Source organism: Caretta caretta, chromosome 1, assembly GCF_965140235.1.
Source record: "Caretta caretta isolate rCarCar2 chromosome 1, rCarCar1.hap1, whole genome shotgun sequence".
Taxonomy (NCBI): domain Eukaryota; kingdom Metazoa; phylum Chordata; order Testudines; family Cheloniidae; genus Caretta; species Caretta caretta.
The window spans coordinates 214,272,876-214,300,366 of record NC_134206.1 but is presented as its reverse complement, the minus strand read 5'-3'; the positions used below and the strand labels follow the sequence as shown (position 1 = coordinate 214,300,366).

At 46.9% G+C, this 27,491-nt stretch overlaps 2 protein-coding genes across 3 annotated transcripts in view; one reads left to right on the top strand and one right to left on the bottom strand.

Annotated features, from left to right (window-relative positions):
• Nucleotides 1-6,342, top strand: part of LOC125623041 (ephrin type-B receptor 5) — a 131,902-nt gene extending 125,560 nt beyond the window's left edge. Inside the window, exons 12-17 of the mRNA XM_048821883.2 lie at nt 370-617; nt 1,664-1,879; nt 3,037-3,186; nt 3,332-3,525; nt 4,835-4,990; nt 5,782-6,342. Of these exons, the coding sequence (XP_048677840.1) occupies nt 370-617; nt 1,664-1,879; nt 3,037-3,186; nt 3,332-3,525; nt 4,835-4,990; nt 5,782-5,890 (1,073 nt within the window). The 3' untranslated portion in view covers nt 5,891-6,342. The remainder of the gene's footprint in view (nt 1-369; nt 618-1,663; nt 1,880-3,036; nt 3,187-3,331; nt 3,526-4,834; nt 4,991-5,781) is intronic.
• Nucleotides 6,343-7,047: 705 nt separating this feature from the next.
• Nucleotides 7,048-27,491, bottom strand: part of LOC125623058 (transient receptor potential cation channel subfamily V member 6-like) — a 75,795-nt gene continuing 55,351 nt past the window's right edge. For both annotated transcript variants that reach the window (XM_048821896.2, XM_048821897.2), the window contains 11 exons: nt 23,234-23,332; nt 22,218-22,393; nt 21,408-21,554; nt 19,764-19,976; nt 18,767-18,853; nt 18,609-18,685; nt 18,277-18,442; nt 17,103-17,169; nt 15,824-16,092; nt 15,292-15,398; nt 7,048-8,947 (listed from right to left, as the gene is read on the bottom strand). In XM_048821896.2, the coding sequence (XP_048677853.1) occupies nt 8,647-8,947; nt 15,292-15,398; nt 15,824-16,092; nt 17,103-17,169; nt 18,277-18,442; nt 18,609-18,685; nt 18,767-18,853; nt 19,764-19,976; nt 21,408-21,554; nt 22,218-22,393; nt 23,234-23,332 (1,709 nt within the window). In that variant the 3' untranslated portion in view covers nt 7,048-8,646. The remainder of the gene's footprint in view (nt 8,948-15,291; nt 15,399-15,823; nt 16,093-17,102; nt 17,170-18,276; nt 18,443-18,608; nt 18,686-18,766; nt 18,854-19,763; nt 19,977-21,407; nt 21,555-22,217; nt 22,394-23,233; nt 23,333-27,491) is intronic.

Sequence of the window (27,491 nt, the reverse complement as noted above, 5' to 3'; positions counted from 1 at the left end):
AAGTTGCAGTGGGGGAGGTTTAGTTTGAATAGTAGGCAAAAACTTTTTCACTAGGAGGGTGGGGAAGCACTGGAATAGGTTACCTTGGGAGGTGGTATAATCTCCTTCCTTAGAGGTTTTTAAGGTCAGGCTTGAGAAAGCCCTGGCTGGGATGATTTAGTTGGGGATTAGGTACTGCTTTGAGTAGGAGATTGGACTAGATGACCTCCTGAGGTCCCTTCCAACCCTGATATGCTATGATTCTAACCACTACCCTGGTCCTTGTTGGTCCCTGGGATCTTAACAGTAGACTGTTTTCCAGTCTATCCCTCACTAGGATCTCATGTTTCCCCATCTCATGCTAGCTGTGTTTTCTTCCTCCCTTGGCAGGAGAGTTTGGAGAGGTGTGTTTTGGGCGCCTGAAACCCCCGGGGAAGCGGGAGTACACAGTGGCCATCAAGACTCTGAAGTCAGGTTACACAGATGAGCAGCGTCGGGAATTTCTGAGTGAGGCCAGCATCATGGGGCAGTTTGAGCATCCCAATGTCATCCGCCTGGAGGGTGTGGTCACCAAGAGCCGACCCGTCATGATCGTCACAGAGTTCATGGAGAACGGCTCACTGGATTCCTTCCTCAGGGTATCCCAAGCTGGACTCTGCTCCATGCACCCGCACCTCTTTGTCACTGTCAGCTCCATCATTTAATCTCTCCATCCTCTTCTTCTCTATATCTGTCATATCTCTAGGCCAATTCCCTGGAGGTGTGATGGAGATAATGATGAGACACTGAATGGATCTCTCTGGGCCCAATGTGTCGAGAATCTTCCATCACTGGCCAGGTCACCCAGTGGGAGATGGGTAGACTGTTCCACCGTCCAATACAAACTCACTGATGAGAAATATTTCCTGATATCCAGGCTAAAATGCCCCACTCTGCTTCCTGTCCTGCAGTTACTATTAATCCTATCCCCCGAGGCCTCCTTAGGGATGTGGTTTTCAAGCTGTGCATTATAAGGCATTTTTAGGTGGTCCATGGAGCTTCCTGTTGACCAAATAGTGGCTCTTCTGCCTTCAAGAAGTAAAGCTTCGTGCTAATTATAGCCTCTTAGAGTTTTCAGAGGTTTTTTGATCAACTAAATTAAAATAGAACTGAAGATGGATTTCTCTGCTCCTTGTGAGCTGCTTCACCTCTTTCTTTACCAGGTGTTTGATGATAATTTAACCACAGACAGATTTGCAGGTGACACTACAATTGGAAGCTTATACAGCACATAGAACCGAATTAGAGACCTGAAAGATCAGAGCAGAGAGGGCTGCAGGTCGTTCTTTTTTCCTGTAGCCTGGTCATCTAGCTGCTACAGAGATGATGGAGGATCAGGAGTTGGAGGCTAGAAGAGAAAGTGTCCCCAAGATTAGATGTATCTTCAGAAGTGGGTCTCCAGTATGAAACTGTTTGCGATCTATTGCCTTAAACTCCCCTCTCCTTCCTTGGTGTTTACACTTGTATGGTGCCTGTAGGTGGTTCTGTCTTTCCCAAATTTGGCTGAACATAGACCTATTTAGTTCTTTTAACTAACTTCATAATCCCTCCTGCTCCAATCCCTCATTGTTGCTTTTCTCTGCTGGCTGTAATGCCTGTGTCCACTGAGGCCTGAATCTTCTGGGTGTGTCTCTTCTGTCTGCAGCAACGAGAAGGACAGTTTAGCATGCTGCAGCTGGTGGGGATGCAGCGGGGGATCGCAGCTGGCATGCGTTACCTCTCGGACATGAACTATGTCCACCGTGACTTGGCTGCCCGTAACATCCTGGTCAACAGCAACCTGGTGTGCAAGGTGTCTGACTTTGGTTTGTCCCGCTTCCTGGAAGATGATGCCTCAAACCCCACCTATACTGGGGCCCTGGTGAGTTACTGGTGGGGAAACTGGGCTTATACTGTGACTGCCCTGCACAGGCCTGTCCTCCACTCACTGTTAATTCTTTATACAAATCTTGTGTGTGCTCCTCTTACCTATAGAACAGGCAGTATCTCGGGGACAAGATACCAGGAATGGGGTACAGCATCTTCCACCCCAAGTGCACCACTTCCAGCTCAGCCTCAGATTGAAAAGACTGGAGGGATTGGGAATGGGGTGTAGAACCTTTCACCTTGAGGTCATCAGTTTTAACCTAGCCCCAGTCAGATAGTGACTGACAACTGCAGCCATGTAATCAGCTGTACAAAATGAGCTGGTGAGCTCAGAACATTGCCATGTGGGGTAAGGGTGCACATTCCAAACCCGATCAGCTGCAGTGTGCTGGCCAGCTCAGCAGAGAGGCTGAGCACTGAGGCGCCACAGAGACTGAACTCCTCTCCTGCCTCTGGGGTGCATGGGGTAAGTGCTATACCCAAAACACCTGCCAAAAAACCTTGTACAGCACCTATGAGCAATACCTAAACCAGCCATTATATATGTAGAGCTCAGACCCCCCCTGGGCTCCCTGCAAGAGAGAGGGACTGGAGCCATCATCCTCTGTGCAGGGCTCAGAGGAGGATCCACTAGTTGGGTGGTGAGATGGGGATCAGATTAGTGTGCTTTGAGCAAGAGCCAGCAGCTGAGTGGCTTTGAATATTTTGTCAGTTGGGAAGAGTCAGGCCAGAAGAGAAAGGGATGAAAAGCTGATCAAGTACATTTGTCTCTGGTGTTGGACGCTGGGATTTTCAAAGGAATCTAAGGACTTCAAGTGCCTGACTCCTATTGATGTTCAATAGGATTTGGGCACCTTCGACGCCAGTGAAAAATCCAACCATAAGGGTTAAACTTCATTAGACAATTGGATTTTCAGCAATCACAGGTTGGATTCTGCTCTCATCCATACCATGGGACAAGGTGGGGATCTGAGCATGACTAATTTAACCCCAAAACAACCAACAAAATATCATTGTTCTGTCCTGGCGCCACATTCTCTGGGCTGGGCTGGGTGCTGGGATCTGGGCTCAGCCATTCAATGAAGTCTGTTCCTTGGATTCTCCAGGCCTCACAAGCGCTCTGCTTTCTCCTCCTCTCCCTCTGCTCTTCAGGGTGGCAAGATCCCCATCCGCTGGACTGCTCCCGAAGCCATCCAGTACCGCAAGTTCACATCCTCCAGCGATGTCTGGAGCTATGGCATCGTCATGTGGGAGGTGATGTCGTATGGCGAGAGGCCTTACTGGGACATGTCTAATCAGGATGTAAGTTCTGGTTGGGCAGGAATGTGTGTGTCTCTCTGCTCTCACTGATGTCCCTCCTGAAGGTGGAACAGGCCCAGATACATCTCAGTGGCTGAAGCCAGTGTTTCCCAGGTCTTATCGTGGCATGTTTCTTCCTTTGCTGCAGGTAATTAATGCTATTGACCAGGACTATCGCCTGCCACCACCCCCAGACTGCCCCACTGTCTTGCACCTTCTCATGCTTGACTGCTGGCAGAAGGAGCGGGTTCAGAGGCCCAAATTCGAGCAGATAGTCAGTGCTCTAGACAAGATGATCCGCAAGCCATCCGTGCTTAAAGCCACCGGCACAGGGAGCAGCAGGTGAGATGGGCCATGGGCAGAAAGCAGGTGAGGTGTGGCTGGGGTGCTAGGCTAGGACCATGAGCAGAAGAAGCGGGGGAGATCTGAGACTGGGATCAATTATGAATTAAAAAGGGCATGTATGTGTGTGTGTGAAGATGGAACCAGTGCCTAGTGCACTTTACAAATGGGATTAGGGGTGATCTTGGTGATGGGAGTGTGGGGGCTAAGTATAAGGGGAGAGGAATCTCTGCAGCAGGGCAGCCAGTGTTAGGGGTGAGCATGAAATGGGGGACCTTGCAGATGAAGGGAGGGGAATACCTGTGGTGGGTACATCGGGGATTAGGGGTGAGCAGAGGAAGGAGGACCCAGACTGTGGAGAAAAGGAAATCTTTACTTAAATCTGGAATTAGAAATGTGTCTCGCATACGATATTTTCCCATCTGCATTTCCCAGCCTGTTGGAACCAGATGCAGGAGGTCAGCAGAGGGGATGTCTCTGGGGATAGATGCAGCCAGGATTAGATGGCTCCAGAGTGGATGACGGAAACACGTCCTGCTGGCCTGGAGGGATTTTCCCGTGGGTTTTAAACCTCGGCCCAGCACAGCACAGTGCAAGGCTGGGGGAGGGGAGGAGTGCGTGCTTGTGCTCAGTTTATTAAACACCAATATAGAAAGAGACTTTTAGCCTTGGGACAGATTCAAAAGGCAGGAAAAGCAGAAAATCTCATTTATATACCGTGGTTTCTTTAGCCTTTGGCTGCTGCTTACTCCTGTTCCCTTTGATGAAGGAAAGTGTTGGAGCCTAAAAGAGCCACTCTATATGCGTGAGATAACTGCTAAAGGGCTGTTCTAAGGGGAGTAGCTCAGAGAGGGAGAGCTCGTCCACAACTTGGGAGACATAGGGAGTGACTTCACCAGCCCCATCTCCCCAGTTTTGGAAAGCCACCCCAGCTCCAAGGGGTCTTCACCCAAACGGTGAGGCAAGATCCAGCAAGTGCCGGAGAGTCTGGGACAACTGGGGATGCTTGTCCAGAGGGATTCATGATGGAGCGCGATTAGGGCGAGACTGTCACCTGTTTAGCAGGGTGAGTTGGGTTGGGTGCTTTTAAGGGAAATGGAAGATGCTTGTAAGAGAGAGCCTGGGCACCAGGCAGGAACTTGTGGAGATGCTGGGGCATGGTGAAGGGATATCAGTGTTTATCCTTATTCCTTGCTGCTCTGGTGTTGTCCCCCTTCCTTTCTGCTCTCCTCTGGACTCAGTATTGTAATTGGCTGGTAAGCATTGGTCATGTGAACTTTTAGCACTTAAGTTCCCTCTTCTTTTGCAGACCATCCCAGCCCCTGCTGAGCAACTCACCCCCAGACTTCCCCTCACTCACCAGTGCCCATGAATGGCTGGATGCCATCAAGATGGGCCGCTACAAGGAGAATTTTGACCAGGCCGGACTGACCACCTTCGATGTCATCTCACGTATGACACTGGAGTAAGTAAAGTTGGGATGGAGCAGAGGATGCTGGGTGCTGAGGGCTTCCGCCTAAGGAGAAACTTCCAGAGTGGAAGAGGACCTAGGAGATAAGGAGTAGGGACTCTTCAAAGGATACACACAGAGGTAATGGAGGGGCAGTTCACAGCAGGGCAACTGCCATCTAACATCCTTTTAGGCCCTTTCTACCCTCGAAGTACAACTGCGTATTTGTAACCAGCTCTGACACTCATCTGACCCGAGTAAAACATACACAAGGGAGTTGTGCCCACACAGCCACTTTTTCCACACCAGGATTATGTGTGGGACATGTTTGTGCATCAGCCGCCACACCACTGCACAACTGAATTTGCATCAGTGCATTCTGGGAAAACCTGGGCTGCTGCTGTCCCATAATACCCCAGCAGGAGGGCAGGAACACAGAGCGACACCAGCAGCTCATGGGACAGTGCACTCTGGGATCTCCATCCACACTGAGAGCTGGGAAGGAGGAGGACCAGCCAGACCAGGCACACGGCACAGTCAGAGGGTGTCTATCTACAAAGCAGAAATACTGTGCTGTTTGGGAGACAACTACCTGCCAGGCTAGACCTGTGGCAGCACCATTGGTACTAACCATGCTGGCTGTGACATAAACCATGTTTAGTGCCAACCATGCCACAAATTGGGTTAAAAGTGGGTAACAGTGAAGACAAAGACAGAGCCAGAGAAAGGGAAGTGACACTGAGGAAGTGGGTTGGGACAGTTCAGAACAGGAGCCCCATCTTTACCATGCACCCTTTCTCTCACAGAGATATCCAGCGCATTGGGATCACCCTGGTTGGTCACCAGAAGAAGATTCTCAACAGCATCCAGCTCATGAGAGTTCACTTGAACCAGCTCGAACCAGTGGAGGTCTGAGGTTTAGACCATTCTCCCACCTCCAAACTCCAGGAAGGGAATTCAGAGGGATTTTCACTATCAATGGGAGCAAGCGAGGAGCTCCCTGGAGACTTTGTGCAGAGAGAGAGTGGGCATTAAATGTCCCATGCCACCAAACCAAACCCTTGCAGTGATTTGACTGCAATGCTACAGAACTTGTGCCATTCAGATGTGGGTGATCTTGTACATTGGGGAAGGACTGGGGGAAGAGGGAGCTACTGTAATGTGGGGAGGAGCTGGAAGATAATTTGGACAGATCAGACACACCTGCTGCCTCTTCTCTGCCAGCAGATGGGATCAAAAACATTACAAAGCTGTCATTGGACTGTGTCTGCAGCTGGGAGCCCATCAAAGCCACACAGACATTTTTCACCCTGAACCAGGCAAAATAAAGGCAGAGGAAAGTTACATTTTTTTTCTAAAAGAAAATAGTCCAGGTGTGTGAGGTTCTTTCTCAGGTACTATGGGGATTGGGCAGGCCAGCCACCTGCCATCCTCGGCTTGATGGGGAGCTGGAGCACCAAGTGGGGATACATTATGTAACAGAAGATGGGGTGAGTGACCTGGTTACTGCTGTGCTTTCCTGTTCCAGGGAAGGGCTGGGAAGGCAACAGTGAGGTCAGAGCTCCACACCGCTTCGTGGCAGGCAACAGTGGGGCCTTGAGTCTGCACCATGGTCCCAGCGGATGGGAGGGGAACATATTCACTGGTGCCTGGGGTGGGGAAGGGAATCAGGTGGTCCCTGGATCCACACTGCTCCATTTCCCGAGTTGGGAAGGGTGGCTGAGCAGAGATTCCTGGATCCCCCCTGCTGGGCTCTGGCCATTCGAGGGGGAGCAGAGGATTCTGGTTCTAGGGATCACAGAGGAAGGGAGGAGAGCAGAGCCTTTAGACTCCCACTGATAGATGGTTCTGGTTCCATTCCAGTCCCTGTTGGGAAGGAGAGACCTAAGTTCTGATTCCACACCACTTTGCACCCAAGAGGCGCAGGGGCTTCTGATTCGCTTCCCACACCATTATGGACATTGGGGAAGGTGACAGAGTGACCTCTTGGAGCAGAAGGTTCTTTCTTCGCCGACTCCAGTTGGCCCCCCAGAGCAGAGGCGAAAATGAAATAAACACAGACCAGAGAAGGGGAGTGTGTGGAGGATTTTAGTGGGAGGAAATTGAACTCCATACAGGCCATTTGATCACCATGGATCAACATACACACTTAGCACCTTTCATAATCCCCCATCAAGAAGGGACCAACCAAGATCAATCAGCCATGGCCTACAACCAGAGGAAGTAACCAGTCCCAACCAATCATATCTCTGATCTTTAAACAGCAGGGAGAGCTCCCAGGGAATGCATACTCTGGAACTCACCATAAAATCCATTATCTGGCAGTAAAACAAAGTCACTCTAGCATGACGAAGTCTACAGGAGGCAAGTTGTGTGTCCCCTTCTGATAGGCTAGTACTTGCCTGCTGACACATCTTCACCCTGGGTAAGGGGCAGGGCCTTTGGGAGCCAAGAGAAGACATGTGGGTGCCTCTGTACAGATCTATATTAAAGGGTGAAGCTGAGCCCAGATTTCAGGGCTTTATAGAAGCACTGAGGCATGGGTGAGCAGAACACCTCAGGGGCCTTGTACCAACAAGTCTTCTCTGGTGCCTCTGCAGGATGAGATGTCCTGACCCATCCATACCCCTCTGCTAGCCCCCTGGAGTACAGCCTACCATTCTATAGCAAACCACTTCCCAACACCCAGGCCTGGGGGTGGAGTTTGAAAGGCAGGGCTGTTGTAGACATTAACCCTGCGTGGGCTGAAGTCCTGTGGTCAGCTAAGCAGCTGAGAGGAGGGCAGGAATCCATTTCTTTAAAGGTAATAAACAGACTGACAGCTGGACTCAGAAAGGGACTGGAGGAGATTTCTTTTAAAGGAGGAGGTCTACATTACTCCAAGTAAAATTCACAGTTCAGACCCTTCAATGCACTGAAATAGTAAAATATATTAATTTATCTTTAACAGAGGGAGCGAGAGAGAAAACTCCTGATTCAAATGTAAATAAAACTAAATACAAAAATAATCCAGGGGCCCTTTGAGCTGGGGGGTAGGGCTGGGGGACAAGAGAGTCACAGCAGCACAAAGACAGTCAGAGGATAAAGAAGCATCAGCGCTGGAACCCGTCAGCAAGCCCATGCCTAGAAAAGCTCTCTGTTGCTTGCCAAAGTGTCTGGGAATTCAGAGCACAACCTGATCCAGATTTACACCCGCTATGCTTGCCAGCCAAATCTACACCGTCTGAGACCAAACTCGCACCTTCAGTGCCAAAAACACAGACATCACCATGGGATGCTAAGGAGACGCTCCAGTCGCTACCCCTACCATGGTAGCAGACGCACCTTCCACAGGCCTCCACTTGAGGGCACTGCTACATGTTTGCACTAGTGAATATACTTTAGCAGTACTGCCATCTGTGTGAGGAATCGGACATTTTTCCTCTTGAATGGGTTGGTGGGGAAGAAGTTAGTGAGTGTTTACATTCCTGCAATGGGTGACCAGCCCCATGTCCTCACACGCTCCAGGCACTCCATTTAGCCCCACAGAGAGCTGCTGTGGAGTGAGCCGTCCACACGGAAGTGCAGGCAATAGGACATTCACTACTGCAAGGTGTCCATGCCAGAACGTGGCCTTTACCACTGGCAGGAGAGAGGGATCACTCACTGCAAGGAGGCAGACGAGCAGTCACTCAGACATGGTAGACCTCCTCTTCCTTCTCCATGGCAAGGTTGACATGGCCGTACAGCTGGCCTAGGGTGCTGTGCCTCAGGATGTCCCAGCCATGACTGGAGCTCCTCCGGGACAGGCTTGGCGACACAGCTGGAGTGCTGCAAGGGGTCTTCTTCCTGTACGGAGCCTCCATGTCCTTCTCATCCTCCAGCTCCTGTTTCTTCTGTGAGTACTTGTCAAAGTCTTCTGTGATCTGGGACTTAAATGCTTCCATGTAGCGGTGCATCTTGTGCTGCCTGCCTTCGCATCGGTCTTCCACCCTGTAGGCAGGATGAGAACAAAGTCAGTCAAGACCAGTGTGCTAGGAATACCTACATCTCACACTTTTCAGCCCCAAGCCAAAGCAGAAGCCAAACGAACTAGGCCTCTCCTACCAATGCAATGTCTCCCTCTCTCCAAAAGAACTACACTACACTACAGGCCTGAGCCACTGCAGTCAGGGGAAAAATCTTACTTTCGTGTTACATGATGATCTCTCACCTAGCAGTGGGAACTGACACAGAGAGGTAACTCTCCATGCTCCACCTCCCCTGCAATAGCAGCCGCTGCAAGAGCAGAATGGAAAGCAAATTATTGCCTGACCTCCCTCCATCTGGTGCTTTTAGTACACAATGCATAAGTCACCTGTGGAATTCATTTGCACAAGATCTCACTGGGGCAAAGACCTGAGAAGGATTCAGGAAAGCATTCTGCATTTCTGTGAGTAATGAAAACAGCCACAGTTCCATTAGCAAGGATAAAATACTATGAGGGTTATAAAACCCTTCTGCTTTGGAGAACAAGCCAAATTCCAGCAGGCTGGCTCAAGGAAGGAACTTCCCCTAAGGACCAACTATTTCATAATTACCCATGCTGGGGTTCCTTACGCCTGCCTCCGAGGTTCGTGTTACGGGGTCCTGTCAGAGACAGGATACTAGATTAGCGGGATCTGCGCCAGTCTGGCAATTCCTGGGTCCTGCTGCCGAAAACCAGAGCAGGCAGCAAGTGCCCTCCCCCTCTGGTCTCTCTGCCGACATAGATATTGAGTCAGTGTGCATCCACTGTCTCACCCAAGCAACAGTTTGTTTACCTCAAAGGCAAGGCCTTTCCCACAAGTTTTCCAAGGCAAGGAGCCACTGGTGCTAGGCTTTTGTATCTGTTCCTGGAGGGGAAGGAAGGTGGTGGCAATCTGAGCAGTGCAGAGTGCAGACGTTCTCTCTCCTAAAAACCCAGCTGGGAGTGGGCAAATGGCATGGCCTGCAGCCTAGGGGAAACGCTAGTGCACTATGGCAGCTCTGCATTAGGGCTGGAGGGCAAGGGATCAGTTAGTGTCTGCCTACATTTTGCTAGGAGCATCCCTTCTTCCTAGCCCATTAACCCTCTGGCTGATGCAGGGTCACAGAGCGCCTGTCTGTCCCTTCACACAGATATCTCCAGTGTTCAGGAATCTCAGGAAATAAAGGAGCGGCTGTAGCTCCTTGAATCCCACACCGTGAGCCCTACTGAGCTGCAAAAAAGGCTCTGGGGCATGGAGGGAGATGAAGAGGAGTACCAAGGAGTCTAGCAATAACTGAGGGATGGGTATGGAGTTACCCTCACTGTTACGGTTTTTAGTTATGCTGGAGTTATTGATTTAATTAGCAGCCTGGAGTGACTGGGTTAGCAGAGTGATTGGAGTAGCTGCTGATGAGTTGTAACTCAAGCTGTTACATCCTCACTGCATCACTAGCTCAAGATCACTCGACCTTCAACCCAACCCAACCAGCACTGCTTAATTTGAGCTAGAGATTTTTGTTTGTGGACAGGAGGGAAGTTAAGGGTAACCAATATAGCTGTCAAGTGATTTAAAAAATTAATCGTGATTAATCGCACTGTTAAACAATAATAGAATACCATTTAAATATTTTTGGATGTTTTCTACATTTTCAAATATATTGATTTCAGTTACAACACAGAATACAAAGCGTACACTGCTCACTTTATATTTATTTTTGACTACAAGTATTTGCTCTGTAAAAAAACAAAAAAATTGTATTTTTCAATTCAGCTAATACAAGTAGTGTAGTGAAATCTCTTTATCATTAAAGTTTAACTTACAAATGTAGAATTACGTACAAAAAAAACTGCACTGAAAATAAAACAATGTAAAATTTTAGAGCCTGCAAGTCCACTCAGTCCTACTTCTTGTTCAGCCAATCACTCAGACATACAAGTTTGTTTACATTTGCAGGAGATTATGCTGCCTGCTTCTTGTTTGCAATGCCACCTGAAAGTGAGAACAGGCATTCTCATGGCACTGTTGTAGCCAGCATCGCAAGATATTCACGTGCCAGATGCACTAAAGATTCATATGTCCCTTCACGCTTCAACCATCATTCCAGGGGACACGCGTCCATGCTAATGAGAGGTTCTGCTCGATAACAATCCAAAGCAGTGCAGACCGACGCATGTTCATTTTCATCATTTGAGTCAGACGCCACCAGCAGAAGGTTGATTTTCTTTTTTGGTGGTTTGGGTTCTGTAGTTTCCGCAATGGAGTGTTGCTCTTTTAAGAATTCTGAAAGCATGCTCCACACCTCGTCCCTCTCAGATTTTGGAAGGTTCTTCAGATTCTTAAACCTTGGGTCAAGTGCTGTAGCTTTCTTTAGAAATCTCACATTGGTACGTTTGCGTTTTGTCAGATCTGCAGTGAAAGTGTTCTAAAAATGAACAACGTGCTGGGTCATCATCCGAGACTGCTATAACATGAAATATATGGCAGAATGCATGTAAAATAGAGCAGGGGACATACAATTCTCCTCCAAGGAGTTCAGTCACAAATGTAATTAACACATACTTTTTTTAATGATCATCCTCAGCATGGAAGCATGTCCTCTGGAATGGTGGCCAAAGCATGAAGGGGTATACAAATGTTTTGCTTATCTGGCATGTAAATACCTACAAAAGTGCCATGCAAATTCCTGTTCTCACTTTCTGGTGACATTGTAAATAAGAAGCGGGCAGCATTATCTCCTGGAAAGGTAAACAAACTTGTTTGTCTTAGCAACTGGCTGAACAAGAAGTAGGGCTGAATGGACTTGCAGGCTCTGAAGTTTTCAATTGTTTTGTTTTTGAGTGCAGGTATGTAACAAAAAAATCTACATTTGTAAATTGCAGTTTTGTGACAAAGAGATTGCACTACAGTACTTGTATGAGGTGAATTGAAAAATATTATTTTTTTGTTTATCATTTTTACAGTGCAGATATTTATAATAAAAAATAATATACACTTTGATTTCAATTACAACACAGAATATATATGAAAATGTAGAAAAAATCCAAAATATTTAATAAATTTCAATTGATATTCTATTGTTTAACAGTGCAATTAAAACTGCGATTAATCGTGATTTTTTTTTTAGTTAGTCACATGAGTTAACTGCGATTAATCGACAGCTCTAGTAACGAGTTATAACTCAAGCTAACTGTGATGTGAAGACACACCCTTAGTCTCTGTCGGTACCATCATTATCTACTGTATATACAGTTATGGAATCTCAATGGGATTAAATGCTTCACAAAAAGTTATCCTTGTGCACACAAATGGAGCTAAACTTATAGCTAGGTTTTGGGTCTGGAAGGAACTGGCCCTTCCCTGGTAGGGGAATACCAACAGGGACCTTGAGGGAAGGGAGCACTGAGTCATGTACACAGATGTGTGCAGTAGGTATCCAGCATGGTCAATTTCTCTTGATCATACAGCACTCTAGGAACTGGTGGACTGTCATTGATGGATAGCCCAGCAGAGTAACACCTACAGTCATGCAGCATAATCCTTCATGTTCCAGCCCAGCACCTCCCCCCAAGATTTTACACTATGCTCCAGCACTCAGGGGGTCACAGTGCTCTGAGCATGAGGCTGTTCCGCTTCAGTGTTGCTTTAATTGCTGTATGGAACTGATGTGAAATCTCTGTGCCCATTGCTGCAGGCCATGCCCCTGCAAGTCTTGGACAGTAGGGAGAAATTACTCCCCCTTATGCTCTGCTGCATGAAGTGCAGAGAGGAGGGTGCTATACTTAAGTGTACTGGAAAAGCCCAGTGGCTCAGTTATTGCACATTTCTTTTCTAGCAGTTGCTGATGCTGGATCCTATCTCAAACAGCTCCTGATTGAGCTATACAATATTATGAGGGGAGATTTCTTCCTGACTTTCCTAACTGCTGATTAGCTTATTCCTTGAAGAAATGAAGATGGATGCCCAGTGTGAACCATTCCCTAACTAATCTAACTACAGATACTGCTCCTATACTGGCAGCCACTATGGTTTCAGGCACTTTTGTAGTGCAGTTTGGAGTAAGCCCAAAGTCAGCAACTGGAACCCCCTTGCTATTCAGCTTCACAGAGCAGGTCTATTCTGACAGTGACTCTATGGCATCATGGGCCTCAGAGACTCCTGATCAAATGCACTCAGTTTACCAATAAAAGGCCATTTGTTTCTGACAGTCTCTCTTAGCCTAGAATCTAATGACCAGATTTTTCAAGGTATCTAAAGATGCAGGTAATGACCTAGTGAGATTTTCAAGTGCATCATTTCAAGGCACCTAGACTCTTTTGAAAATCCCACTAAGCCACTACCTGCATCTTTAGGCACATCTTTAAATACATTTTTCAGTCTGGCCCTGAGAGTCAAGATGGGCTCTTTCCATCTCACACACATCATCACCTGAAATAAAGGCTCTGCAGGTCACATTAAGCTCTCAGTTCTACCTGGGCAACCCACATGCCTCCATGCTTTATCTCTGGTGTCATCTGTGCAACCCTATTGTAATCAGTACGTTTGCACAGATGTAACAGATTGACACTTAATGAACAATTCTGTTAATGCTGCACCAGAAGGAATAGGTTCCAATTCCCTCTCTCTGAACTGTGTTGGCTCTGCAGACAACCAGGAGTAAAAAGCAATGAAAACTTATTTTAGCCATAAGTCAGCAAATCTGATAGATACCAGAGTCAGATATGCTGAGTGATAAAGGCAGTTTTTACATAGTTACTTTTCTGAGCAGAACCTTCAACTTAATGTTGTCTTATCAAAAGAACCTTAATTATAATGGGTGCATAATAGCTTCTGTAATAATGAAAGTTGCAAAACAGTTGCCATTATAATCCGCTGTTTTCACATGCTCATAACTTTCCAAAACGATTCACCTTCAGGGCTGCTGTAATTTTCCAAGCTTAAAAAGAAAAGGAGGACTTGTGGCACCTTAGAGACTAACCAATTTATCTGAGCATAAGCTTTCATGAGCTACAGCTCACTTCATCGGATGCATACTGTGGAAAATACAGAAGATGTTTTTATACACACAAACCATGAAAAAATGGGTGTTTATCTATACAAAAGGTTTGCTCTCCCCCCACCCCACTCTCCTGCTGGTAATAGCTTATCTAAAATGATCACTCTCCTTACAATGTGTATGATAATCAAGGTGGGCCATTTCCAGCACAAATCCAGGTTTTCCAAGTTTAGGCTCTGTGTGGATGTGTTTTTGTTGTTGTTTTGGTTTTGCTTTTGTTTTGGAAAGTTAAAACAAAATCCCTTCAGCTGTTTTCAAATTCAGCCAGGATGGGAAAAAAAAAAAAAAAAAAAAAAACTTGTTTCCCTTCCTCCCCCCTTTAAAAAAGCCCCACACATTATTTCCTTTGGAGAGCTGCAGCAAAAATAGCAGTGGCTTGAAACTTGGCCTGGATGAAGTCTGCACTGAGAACTAGTGTCTTTACTTGTTTGGAGAAATATTAATTTTAATTAACAAAAGGTTATGACTGTTTCCAAACTGTATCCAACGCCCAGTAGAAACTGTATCAAACCTGCCCAATATTTACTTGATTAGAAAACTACTTTTTGTTAATTAAAAATATGTAAAGACTGTTTGAAAATTGAATCAGACACACCCACTAGAAAAGCAGGTGCCAGCTTAGATATGCATCGTAGGCAACTTCTTAACTGTGTACACGTGGAAACTTGCACATTTAAAATGTTTCTCATTTGAACTGCTGAACTCTCTTCCCAGAGAGATCTAAACATTAAGTTAACATTGAAGACAGTTGGTTTGGTAGTTTTTAAGCTTCAAAAGTTGTCAGGGAACCCTGAGTCCACGCTCCTTCCCCCTCACTCATAGTACAAACTGGTACATGCATGCGTGCAGAGGACAATGAGCTCCTTTCCTCGTGGAAGGGATGGGAACTGGGGGGGGACATTTAAGGCTGCATATCTGGAAGCACTGCTCAACAGTGAGACAGCACTGCCTAACAGCTCATTCCCCTCTATTCGACATTGGTGAGGCCTCACTGTCCAGCTTTTATTACTTGAGTCATTTATAAGCTGAACTGCACAACAATGGAAGATAGACTGCATTGGGTGGGTGGGAGCTGGACTAGGTGTGAGCTCACAGCCTTTTCCATCTCCGATTCCAATAATTCTCCCATGGATCTTGCCCATCCTCAGGTTGCAGAGCCCAGGCTATTGCCTCCCTTTCACAGGGGGCTGCACTGCCAGAACAGGTTGGATTAACGCCATCTTTCTCTCTGACAGGTTTGCACAAGAGAATCCACTCTGTTTAGTCAACATGTGGGCAAGCCCCACAGAACTCACCTGAGGTACCAGTGGTCCCCCAAGCCATACTCCAGCCCACATATCCCAGAGCGAGGCCAGAGGCATTGTGGGAGTTTCCGCTCCAGCATGACAGTAGTGGCAACAACCTTCAAAACACAAAAAAGGTGTTGGCAAGACAACAAGGGGTGCAGAGACGGGGAAGTGGGTAGGACAAGCAGCAGGAAATCATGGGGGCATAGATGGCATCTATACTTCTCATAGACACATATGAGAGATATACCACACACGTGCCTAAACAATGGGCCCCATTTCAGCCCTCCTCTGCCCTGGGCTGAAATACATTCCTCTTCCATGTTTTTTCATTCATTGATCTCCTCCTCCAAAAACACACATGCCTTCTACTGCCAAGAACTCAACCCTCCCCACACTGGACGAACCCACAAGGCTCTGCGGTCATCACTCCTGGGTTATACACATACCCTAATAGGAGCTCCTGACCCTGCCCTGTCCTAGGCTCAGAGTGAGTCTATGTATTAAGGCCCCTTCACATGTGGCTGAGCAGCACCCTCACCTGCGCTCTCCAAAGCTCGTCCCGCTCATGGGCCACGCGCCAGTGGGTGTCACCCATCATTGCGATGAGCAAGTTGAGCATGAGGAGGGTGGCAATGACAGCGAAGGCAGAGTAGGTGATGCCGTACATGAAGGGCAGGTCCACTTCATAGTTGGCGGGCCCATCGATGATGGTGAGGAAGAGCTCAAAGGTGCTGAAGAGAGCTATGGGGTAGTTATAGAAGTGGCCCAGCTCATCGGGGTTTTCAGTCTGGAAGATGACGTAAAAAGCTGGCATAGAGAGGAAAGGAGGGAAAATGAGTGAGGAAGCCTCTGTGCTTTCTCTGCTCTGCCCTGCACCATCCTACCATCTGCCTGAAAAAATAGTATAGAGTTAGATTTTAGCCCAGGGCAGCCATGCATCCCAGCTGCAGTCAGACAGCCCCAGTTTCCAGGGAGGCCTTCCTGTGTCACAGAGCTCATAGGACACTTAAGAGTCCTGAGCGCTATTTGGGACTCATTTTGTTTAATCATAACAGGACAACATTATGTCCGCACTTCACGTGGTATCCAGAGCCCTCATCATGACACCAATAGGCATAAAAAAACCATAGCAGCATCAGGCTGAGATTATTTTGTGTCAAAAGGCAACCGTGCCCTACATTGATCACAAAACACTGTGAATTCTGAAGGGAGAGTGACTAACTAAGTACCACCCCATCCCCTCTGGAGTAGAGAGGTGGGCTCCTCCTCTTTGTGGAATATTGACATTTTTTCAGAACTGGGTCAAGTCCCACCAGCCCCTAACATTTCCCCATGTCCAGGTTGCTGAGATCTCCCAAGCAGCCTGTCCTCTTCAGGGCTGAATCAATAACTTCCTAGGCAGATGTATCAGTTCGTGAATGAGAAGAGAGACTGGCTTATTTTCACAGAGGGTGGGGCAATTTCGTAGGAAGAAACCTCAGATATGGGGAGGAAAAGGCAGGAAGAGGAGAAGGCATGGACTGTGAATAGCAAGGAGCAGGGGGAAAGGGAAGGGAGAAAATGGAACAGGCAACTTAAAGCCCAGCAGCATGGGCAGTCCTGGGAGCTTTGAATTGTATTCTAATATAAGCTATGAAGGAGCTGGAGGATTGAGTGCCCTCTTTCCAGACAACTGTTCCATAAAACCCAGTATTCTGTGGATGGATTTGCAAGACATGGTGCCCCTCAGGGTGTCCATTGTGACCCTGCTGTCTTGTAACTGGGCTTGTGGCACCTTGCTGTACATTAATAGACACTGTGTATAGCATCATACCTACCTGATGCAAAGCCAAGTATCACCACTGCCATGAGCCAGCAGAAGCGCATGAGATCTCCAAATATCATCTGCAGATGAAACAAAAGCAGCTGCCATGAGACCCCACTCTCTCACAATGACAGCCCTGAAACTGAGGCTTTGTTGTCTAACCGGTCCATGTATCCTGGTCTCTCACCTCCCACCATAGCAAATCAGAGCAATGGTCCATCCAGTCTTGTATCTCATGTCAGATTGGATCAGACCACTAGTCCTTCTAGTCAGGAGACAGCATGGTCCAGTAGCCAAAGCAGGACACTGGAAGTCAGCAGATCTAATTTCTAATCCAAAGGAGTTACTGTGTGAGCCGGGGAAATTTACTTAACCTCAGTTTCTCCAGATATGTAATACTGTATGCTAATGATACACACTCACTTTGTGAAAGTGCTCTGAGCTCTATGGATGGGAGTGCTATCGAAATGTTTTAGTAGTACTAGTCGTTTAGTAGCCGGGCTGCAGAATGGCTCATACTTGATATTTCAGAGGGAAGTCGGAACACCACCATAATACACTTGGTCCACCATAAAACACTGAAAACAGGGATTTCTTCTTGGCCACCCAGCTGCTGCTCAGCTAAAGCACAAGGACTGAGCTATAATTTGTCTGGATAAGATTACCCAGCTGCAGTGATACTACTGTAGGCACGGCTATCAGTCCAATTAAATCTATCTATATATTTAATATTACTAAATTGCTTGGCTCAGTATTTTTTCCAGCAGTGTCATCCATTGAACTAGAGGACCCTACAGCCTGTTCCACCAGTATGACAGAGATGAGAAACCAATCTGAACTGACTAATGTTCTGAGCCAGTTTAGTGACTTCTATGTCTCTAATGTCCACTGTACCCTTCACTGTCCTGTCTGTGGCCTACCTCAGTACATAAAAGACGAACCTCACTTAAAACAGCCTACTAGATAAAGGCCAAAGGGGTTCCCGTCTGGCTCCAGCAACTCGAATCCTACGCCAGAAACTCCTGGGAAAGTGTTTCCATTCTGATGGAAGGACCAAGATATGACCATGGGCACATGCTGATGCATGGCATGGCTGGATAACTGCTGCTCAGGATCCATCTTTGCTGATATCTTTATTACAGTCTCTCTCCCTCTTTCAGTCAGGCAGTGGGCTGTGTTGTTCTTACCTTCTGTATCATGATGGTGAAGGGTCCCAGCATCTGAAAGCCTCGTGCGAAGTACATGACATTGCACCAGCCCAGCACCAGGGCAAAGGACATGGGGATCACCTCTCCAGTGGTGCTGGTGAGACGCATCACCATGGTCACCAGGATCATACAGGCATAGGTGATGCTATAGAGGATAAGGCAGAGCCAGGAGGATCAGAATCACATTTCCACTCCACACTCCCACCTCTGAACACTCAAGTCTCTCCTAACGACTAACTCTCTGTAATTCCTCCAACCTCCATCCACACCAGAAAGAAATCTGTATGAAATAAGGAGAGGGGAAACCTCACATGATGATGTGGAAAGGTCCTCCCAGAATAGTTTGTCCAAAGTACTTGGTGACTCCAACTCTGAAGATATCTGGAATCTAAAAAGAATACGCTGTTCAAATTGGGGCTCAATAAGTTCACATATGCACAGAACATTAAATATTATTGATTTCCCTTACCTCAAGGATCAATATTACTATGGCTCCTATCACCGTGATCAGCTCCCCTACCAGCCTCAGATTGTCCTCGGGAGTCACATAAGATTCCTGAAAGGAGAGAAGGAGCCCCCTCTCAGTCAAACTGTGCATGGCCAGGAGAGGACTCTTAGGCCCCATCTAGGTTTGAGCAAAACAGGATTCGCCTTTCAGGATTGCTCATGCCATAGTCTCCGGAAGAGGCAGTTAGGCTAGAAGATCAAGCATGACAGCGGGAATCAGGAAACATGGTTTCTACCCCCAGCTCTGGCACTGGATGACTGCACAGTCACCTGGACCAACAAAGCCTCCTCTTTTGGGTCCCTTAGGTTTTGGGTGCCCAACTGAAGACACTGTGGGACTGATGTTGAGAGCTGCTAAGCACCTGCAGTACCCATTAAGTTCTGCTGGAGTTGGGTGCCCAGCGCTCCTGAAGAATCGGCCCCCGGGAAACAAGTGAGTCTCTTTAACTGAGCTCCAGCCCACATCTGTCCACCTCCCTTCCCCTCCCCTGCTCTGTCCCATTTACTCCCCTTCCCTTTCCATGTAGCTAATCCTCTCCTAAGTAAACCCATCCCCCCACCCCAAACAGTGGACCAACACACTGTTTGACATCACCACCTAGTTCACTCTGCTTGTGGGTTCTACCCTTTTACCCACCCTGCATCTGTCTGGTCTCTTCAGGCTGTAAGCTCTTTGGGTACATTGCCCAACACAATGGGGGCCCCACTCTTGGCTGCCCTTAGGCACTACCACCAGAAACAGGATGCATTATTATAATAAGAAGGGTGCTATAGGAGGTGCTCTCCCCTCTGAGTCAGTACTGAGCCCAACTTCCCAGCGTGCTGCTTGGGGGTGCTGTGCTGCAGGGAGCAGATGGCTGCAGGTATTCATTTGCCTACATAGCCTGTAAAGTGCTTTGGGACCTTTGGGCTAAAAAGCTGGGAAGATTTGTGGGATATTAATGGTGTACACAATGTACCTGCAGCAGTTTCTGGACGTAGATGGTATTGTCCCTTTCGTGTGTTTTGTTGCTCTGTCGACGTTTTAGAGGTCGGTAGACACAGCACATGGTGAAGCAAATCATGTACAGCACATAGAACAAGGCCAAGATGCAGAAATAGGGACGCCCATATTTATTCCACTTCAGGCTTACCAGCTCGTTCACAGGGGTTAGGTCCAGGATCCGACGGGCCTGAGAGACAAACACCAGACTTCATTCATTGCAGGGCACCTCTCTGTCCCCAAAGAGCAAACTGGCAAATCACCCCAAGTTCATGAAAACAATCACAATATCTTAAATCAAATCTGACTGGAATACTTGTCTGTCCCGTTTTGTCTGCCAAACACAGAGCAATGACTCAAAGGACATGGGCAGAGACAGGCTGCAGGAACAGGTCAGAATTTGTCCCACCTGGTCCATTAATGCCACTATACCCATCCAGAGTGCATTCACTCTGGAAACACCTGGATACCTTGCCATGCCAATAACAAAGAAGAGAGCAAGGTAGGAGAAGAAGAGAGGAGACAAAGACCTCAGTCCTGTTAGAAATGACAGGCTCTTCTTATGACAGGTTGATGCCCACATGGCAATACTGTAATATACTACAGTCATAGTCCCATACCCTGCAGTGTCTCTACAGAAAGCTGTAATGCTTCAGACCATTACTCTAGAATATTGTAATAATTTCTTGTTATAAGGGAGGTTACAGATCAAGAACTTGACTTGCCAACAGATCCCAGTGGGTGCCCCTTCCTGGTCTATACACTCTGGGTCTCCTGGAACCTGAATGGAGTCCAGCCACTACTCCAGTTTCAGGGTCCCTAGGCACATTCACAGGGTGCAGATCTTCTATCTGGCACCCTCCTCCTAGCGGTTCTGGATCCAGAGCTGATCCTTCTGACTCCGCAGTACTCAAACACACCCCTCTCCCTGGACTCTACCCATCAGGTGTGAACATCTGGTTTACAGTTTAACTCCTTCAGGGGCATGCAGTAATTATGAAGCAATCAACACATGCACACTTTGTTCAATCTACCAAATTGATGCTCTTTATTTAGTAGATGAAGCACAGGACAGTACAGATCATACCACACAATAAAACATCCTAAACACAATGCCCCTCCCTAGCTCACCCTCCCTTTGGGAGTCCCTGAGGGATCATCTGTGTTCTGGCAGGTAGGCAGGCAGGGTCCTCCAGGCCCTTGTGTGTCCTACCCTTTCAGCAGCCTCCCTAATCTTTCTTTGCTGCAAAATGGCTCTCTCTTTCCCTGTTCCTCTTGTGGTGTCCCTTTATAGACTCCTGCTGGGGTCACCTGCTTCTTTTGCTCTGCCTTCTGGTAATCCTCCATTACTCCCAAACCCCCTCCCTTCAGACACAAGGAGGAAGCCACCTCTCTCAGAGTGTGCAAACCTATTGTCCCAAGGTGTTTTATTTTGAATTCTGATCATTCACCATGATCTGGCCTGGCAGAGAGACATGCCACAACCCTGCTAACTCTTGGGGGATCCACATCCATATAGGCTTTTTTCCAGGACATAGTAATTTCAAAATACAATTTCATAAAGTCATCCACAACTCAGAAGTGATACAAACAGACCCCCCAGTTTGTCACACCAACATACTTCTCTTTTCTTGGTGGTGACAATGAGTTCCAAGAGAGATTGGTCATCTCCCCACGAGTCGATCTCTGTGAGGTCATACAGGGTAGAGACCAGGGGGCCGAAGGTCCACTGGATGTGCTTTCTGTTCTGCATAAGGTGCTGGAACATCTGATTGGCAAGAAGGGCAGAGCTGGGCTCATGGAAGGCTGTACACATTTGCCCAAACCACCCATCACCACCAGCACCAGTATCCCAGGACATTGAAATCACCTGCACCCCTACTTCCAACTCAGCTCCGAAAACACTTGTCTACAGAAACCTTGCAGAGAGGGGGTTGGACTGTGATCTTATTAATTCTCAAGCCAAGCAAATTTGGGATGGGTCAAAACTCGGATGGAAGACCTATGTGCTATAGGTATTACTGGTTCAGTAGGGGGTGCTCTCCTTTGTAAGTTAGTACTGACCCTAAGCCCCAGCACAGTGTTAAATGCCATGGTGCAGGTGACTCGGTAGGTGATGTTTCCTTTTCTAAGTCTCCACCTCAGCCTGGTACTATGGTGCTGATGAGGCAGGAGGTGGTGCTCTTCTCTCTCAATCAGCACTGAACTAGTCTTCCAGCATTTTCCCCTGAACTGTCAGTGGAGAATATTACAGCTCCCCTCCAGCAACACTCCCCTGTAGTGTTACTGACACAGAGCAGTTGCTGTGTGCCGCCCCAGAGGCAGCTGCATTTTGGAGTGATATCTGGAAAGTGCTTTGGGATCCTTCAGACGGAGACATGCCTCAGCAACATCAGCAACTATGAAAGCCAAGTGCTGCACACAAACTCACCACAGTGTTGCCCTCAACCCCAGCTAGCTTGAATGGAGTGAGCCCCTTGTTGTTAGGGATTAAGTCCAGGGCTCCCAGCTCCCTTTCGCTCTTGTCATAGGAGAGAAGGAAGTTGTACATCTGGCAGGCAAAAATCTTGTTGGGTTGGAGAACCAGGATGTGGAGAACAGTGTTCCCTGTAGTGGAGAGAGAGACAGAGGGATGAGATAACTGGTAAAATGGGAAACACAAATCACCTCCCAATCTTGACAGACTCTCAGACAGTCAATATACAGACCTTGCTCAGCCTCTGTACAAGAGGGTTTTCCATTAGTATTCTGTGTGGCTCTGCACAGTATGAACAGCCCCACTTGACAATTAAGGAAAAGTAGCCCCCATCTAAAGTCCTTCAATCCACAGAAAACTGAATAATAAAAGACAGCTGGTGTCGTATTTTATCTAGGCAAAAGTCTATTTAAGGTTCCAGTATAGAACTAGTCATCCTGGAACAGACCCTTGTTCCAGCTAGCCAGCTCTGATATTACCACCTCATCAACTGGGATGTTTTTCCCTGGGATTCAAGTTAGCATCTTTCATAATTTTGAAACACTAGTTCTGGCCATCTCATTTCCTATGTAAATCCTGCCCGTGGTGTGTCTCACTGCAGAGGAGAGACAGGTCTCAGCTGTAATGAACACAAAGGGGATTTTTTTAATGAGACTGATGCACACAGATGGACCCTGTGGCTTTCTCTCTCTTTCTGGCTCTCAGACACAGCCTTTGCAGCCTACTGTCACCACACAGGGTCTCCCTAAAGCCTGGACTATGCTCTTATGGGAGGGACTGCTTGCTGCTGAGTACATTACAATACCATATTGCTATGTCCCTTTGTTGCCCTTCACTGGACCTTCTCAGTCTCACCAGAACCTTTCTTAAAGTGAGTTGACCAACTTCAGACACAGTCCCACAAAGGTACCATCATTTGGTACCACACCATTCGCACAGCACCTTGAAAGAAGCCACTGAAGAGCTCTTACCCAAGGAGTCTTGTGCTCTGATGTTGGCTCCATGTTTGATGAGCAACCGGACGATCTCCTCACTTCCTACACAGGCTGCGAAGGATAAGATGTGCTCCCCTGAAGAGAAAGGAATGGAGACAAGGGAATACATAATATGGAGTTAAAGAGAGGAGACGAAAAGAGGGCAAAAAACCCAGACCACTAAACACATCCCTTATACACACACACACACACACACACACACACACATCTTTATGTAAAAAACTCATGTAAACTGTATTCCAAATGCTTTGCAGAGGTACCCAACAGGGAGGGGAGCACAGAAATCAGGAAGTACTGCCTAAGCAAGGCAAAGGAGACGTGTTTGCTGACAGGATTTTTAAAAGAGTGGGATAATGAATGAGGCAAAGAGATCCAGGGAGGCTGTTCCACATGGAAGAAGCCACAGAGGAGAAGGAAGCCACAGAGGAGAAGGGTCCTGAACCAACAAAGTGAAACTAAAACAATGAGAAGAGGGAAAGCGAAGGCTTATGTCACACAGCTAGAGGGAGCAGGGAGGGTCTGGGGTTGGGTAGAGAAACTAGCTCTGCAACACTGAGTGGGGAAAATCCACAAAGAGTTTTAAAACTCAGGAGGACAATTTGGAACTGGATCCAGTTGGAGCTGGATCCCACAATGAATGGGAAGGCAGTGGAGTGGGCGGAGGAGGGCTGGTTTGCTCACACCTGAGAAGACATGTAGGGACATCTTGCATAAGCTGGCAGCTGAAGAGCTGGGATTTAGAGGAGGCCGTATAGCAGTGAGTCAGCGCGAGCCGCATCTAACCCTGAGTTAAAACAAACTCTCTCAGGCCTCCCGCTTCATGCATACTACAGAAACAAAATGGTCACAGACAATGTTTTCAGCACACCTTTAAGGGAATGGAGAGATTGCTTATGAAGAAAGATTACAATAGTTAAATAGGAGCTGTACAGTGGAGTTAAAGGAAAACAAAGAGAGGACATAATAACTGTTTATAAGGGTCTGAAGTGGAAAACACCATGGAGGAAGAGAAATTGCTTAGGATGACAGCAGAATATGAGTCCACAGTGTGATGCAGTTGTGACAACGGCTAATATCATTCTGGGGTGTATTAACAGAAGCGTCGTGGATAAGATATGGGAGGTGATTGTCCCACTCTACTCAGCACCGGAAAGGCCTCAGCTAGAGTCCTGTGTCCATTTTTGGGCACCATGTGTTAGGAAAGATGTGAACAAATTGGAGAGTCCAGAGGAGAGCCACAAAAATTATCAGAGTTTAGAAAACCTGACCTATGAGGAAAAGTTAGAAAAACTTGGCACGATTAGTTTTGGGGAAAAAAAGACTGAGGTGGGACCTGATAATAGTCTCCAAATGTGTTAAGGGCTGTTATATCTCCAGGTCCACTGAAGATAGGACAAGAAGTAATTGGCTTAATTTGCAGCAAGGGAGTTTTATGTTAAATATTAGGAAAAACTTTCTAACTATAAAAGTAGTTAAGCTTTGGAACAGGCTTCCAAGGGAGTATGTGGAATCCCCATCACTGGACATTTTTAATAACAGGTTGGACAAACAACTGTCAAGGATGCTCGAGATTTACTTGGTCCTGGTCAAGATCCCCTCCGGCCCTGCATTTCCATGATTCTATGAGTCCATGAGTGAACAGAATAAAATAGGTCAAAAGGGGAAGTATAAACTTAATGTGAACAGAAGGTGAAATGCACTTCTGTGCAGAGAAACAGCACAGCGCCCATGCACTATTTCAGTCTCAGTTAAGCCTGCAAAATAGAGTGTAAGGCCATGCCTACACTTACAAGCTTACAGAAGCACAGCTGTACCGATACAGCTGTGCCATTGTAAGAGCGCTCATGTAGCAACGGCATGCCAACAGGAGAGAGTAATAAAATCAGCTCAACAAGTGGCAATAGTTATGTTGGTGGGAAAGCATCCCCCCACTGACACAGCGCTGTGCACACGAGTTCTTATACCAGCAAAACTTATGTCACACAGGGTGTTTTTTCACACCCCTAAGTGACAAAAGTTTTGCCGACAGAAGTGCTAGTGTAGACATGGCCTAAGTGGAATGTAAGGAGTACACCAGTCTTATACTGGCCCTATTCACAAGGTTGAATTTCACCCAGAAAGAGCAAAAGTTGCCCTATCTAAAGCAAGAACTAAAATACTCTGACCTAAGTGGAGCTTCTTCCAATTTACACGCATATGAATGAGAGCAGAATCATACCTGATACATTTTGTTTGAACAGTTTCTATCTAAATCTATCTCTATTTTTTTAAAAGCAATCGCATGGGGAGATTATTACCTTTATTTTTGAAGTGCTCTTGCTTTCCCCACTCTGTAATTAAACAATAGCCAGGCAGATATACAAGAGAATATTAAAAACCCTTTGGGGCTAAAAGCTCAAAGACGCCAAGTTTCAGTGGGTGTGGATTTTGATTTAATCAGGAGTAAAACTGCATGGGGAAAGCAGAACCCTGAGCCAACCTCCTCAACCCACAGTCACATACTCCTCTCCAGAGTGTTTCAAACTACTCTAAGTGAAAATTAATGAAAGCTCATTTAAAAAAAAAAAAAAAAGTAAATTTCTCTGCTAGATACAGTTTAATTACAGTGAGAAATGGGTAGCATAGAATGGTTGTGCTACTCTAATTTATGTCACCTGAGGCTCTGGCCCAGCAAAATCTCAAAGGAAAAATCAATCTTTAAATACAAGAATACTCCTGAAGTGGATCATAGGATTTGGATATGGAAAAGGCCTGCTACAATCCTGTAGCCTTAACATTCCATCTATGCTGCAGGGAATTTCCTGCCTGTAGGGGAAGTTCCATTGAACAGCACAAAGTTTCTGAAATAAAGGAGCCACTCCTTTCCTGTAGGTTAGCCAGAATTGTAAGGTCCCAGGCCTATTAGGTCACATCTTATCTATACCCCATGTCCCCAAGCCCAGCCAGAAGCAGAAATGTTCCCAGCATTCTGCTCAAGAAACAGACCAGTCTCCTGTTAAGAGATAGCCCCACTTAGTACCAAATATATGGAATGCTATTCTGCTCCAGTTTTTTTCTTATTATCTGAGATGTTATCCTTTTAGTTTTAAGTGACTCCTGCTTTGAGGCTTCTGCTAATCTCACAGGGGAAATATTTTTGCTTTTCAGAAATGTTTCCTGGTATTCAGCCTACATTTTCTCATTGCTAAATTTCACCCCTTTATTCTTAGTTAGCCCCTATGGAGTCTCTTTAACAATTCCTCTGTCTACTGGGCACATGCTTCAAGGAGGATGGGATGAGATGAGATCATATGATCATAGAATCATAGAATAGCAGGGTTGGAAGGGACCTCAGGTGGTCATCTAGTCCAACCCCCTGCTCAAAGCAGGACAAATATTCAACTAAATCATCCCAGCCAGGGCTTTCTCAAGCCTGACCTTAAAAACCTCTAAGGAAGGAGATTCCACCACTTCCCTAGGTAACGCATTCCAGTGCTTCACCACCCTCCTAGTGAAAAAGTTTTTCCTAATATCCAACCTAAACCTCCCCCACTGCAACTTGAGACCATTACTCCTCGTTCTGTCATCAGCTACCACTGAGAACAGTCTAGATCCATCCTCTTTGGAACGCCCTTTCAGGTAGTTGAAAGCAGCTATCAAATACCCCCTCATTCTTCTCTTCTGCAGACTAAATAATCCCAGTTCCCTCAGCCTCTCCTTCTAAGTCATATGTTCCAGTCCCCTAATCATTTTTGTTGCCTTTCGCTGGACTGTGTCAAATTTTTCCACATCCTTCTTGTAGTGTGGGGCCCAAAACTGGACACAGTACTCCAGACGAGGCCTCACCAATGCCCAATAGAGGGGAATGATCACGTCCCTTGACTTGCTGGTAATGCTCCTACTTATACAGCCCAAAATGCCGTTAGCCTTCTTGGCAACAAGGGCACACTGTTGACTCATATCCAGCTTCTCGTCCACTTTAACCCCTAGGTCCTTTCCTGCAGAACTGCTGCCTAGCCTCTTGGTCCCTAGTCTGTAGCGGTGCATGGGATTCTTCCATCCTAAGTGAAGGACTCTGTACTTGTCCTTGTTGAACCTCATCAGATTTCTTTTGGCCCAATCCTCTAATTTGTCTAGGTCCCTCTGTATCCTATCCCTACCTTCCAGCGTTTCTACCACTCCTCCCAGTTTAGTGTCATCTGCAAACTTGCTGAGGGTGCAATCCACGCCAACCTCCAGATCATTAATGAGATGA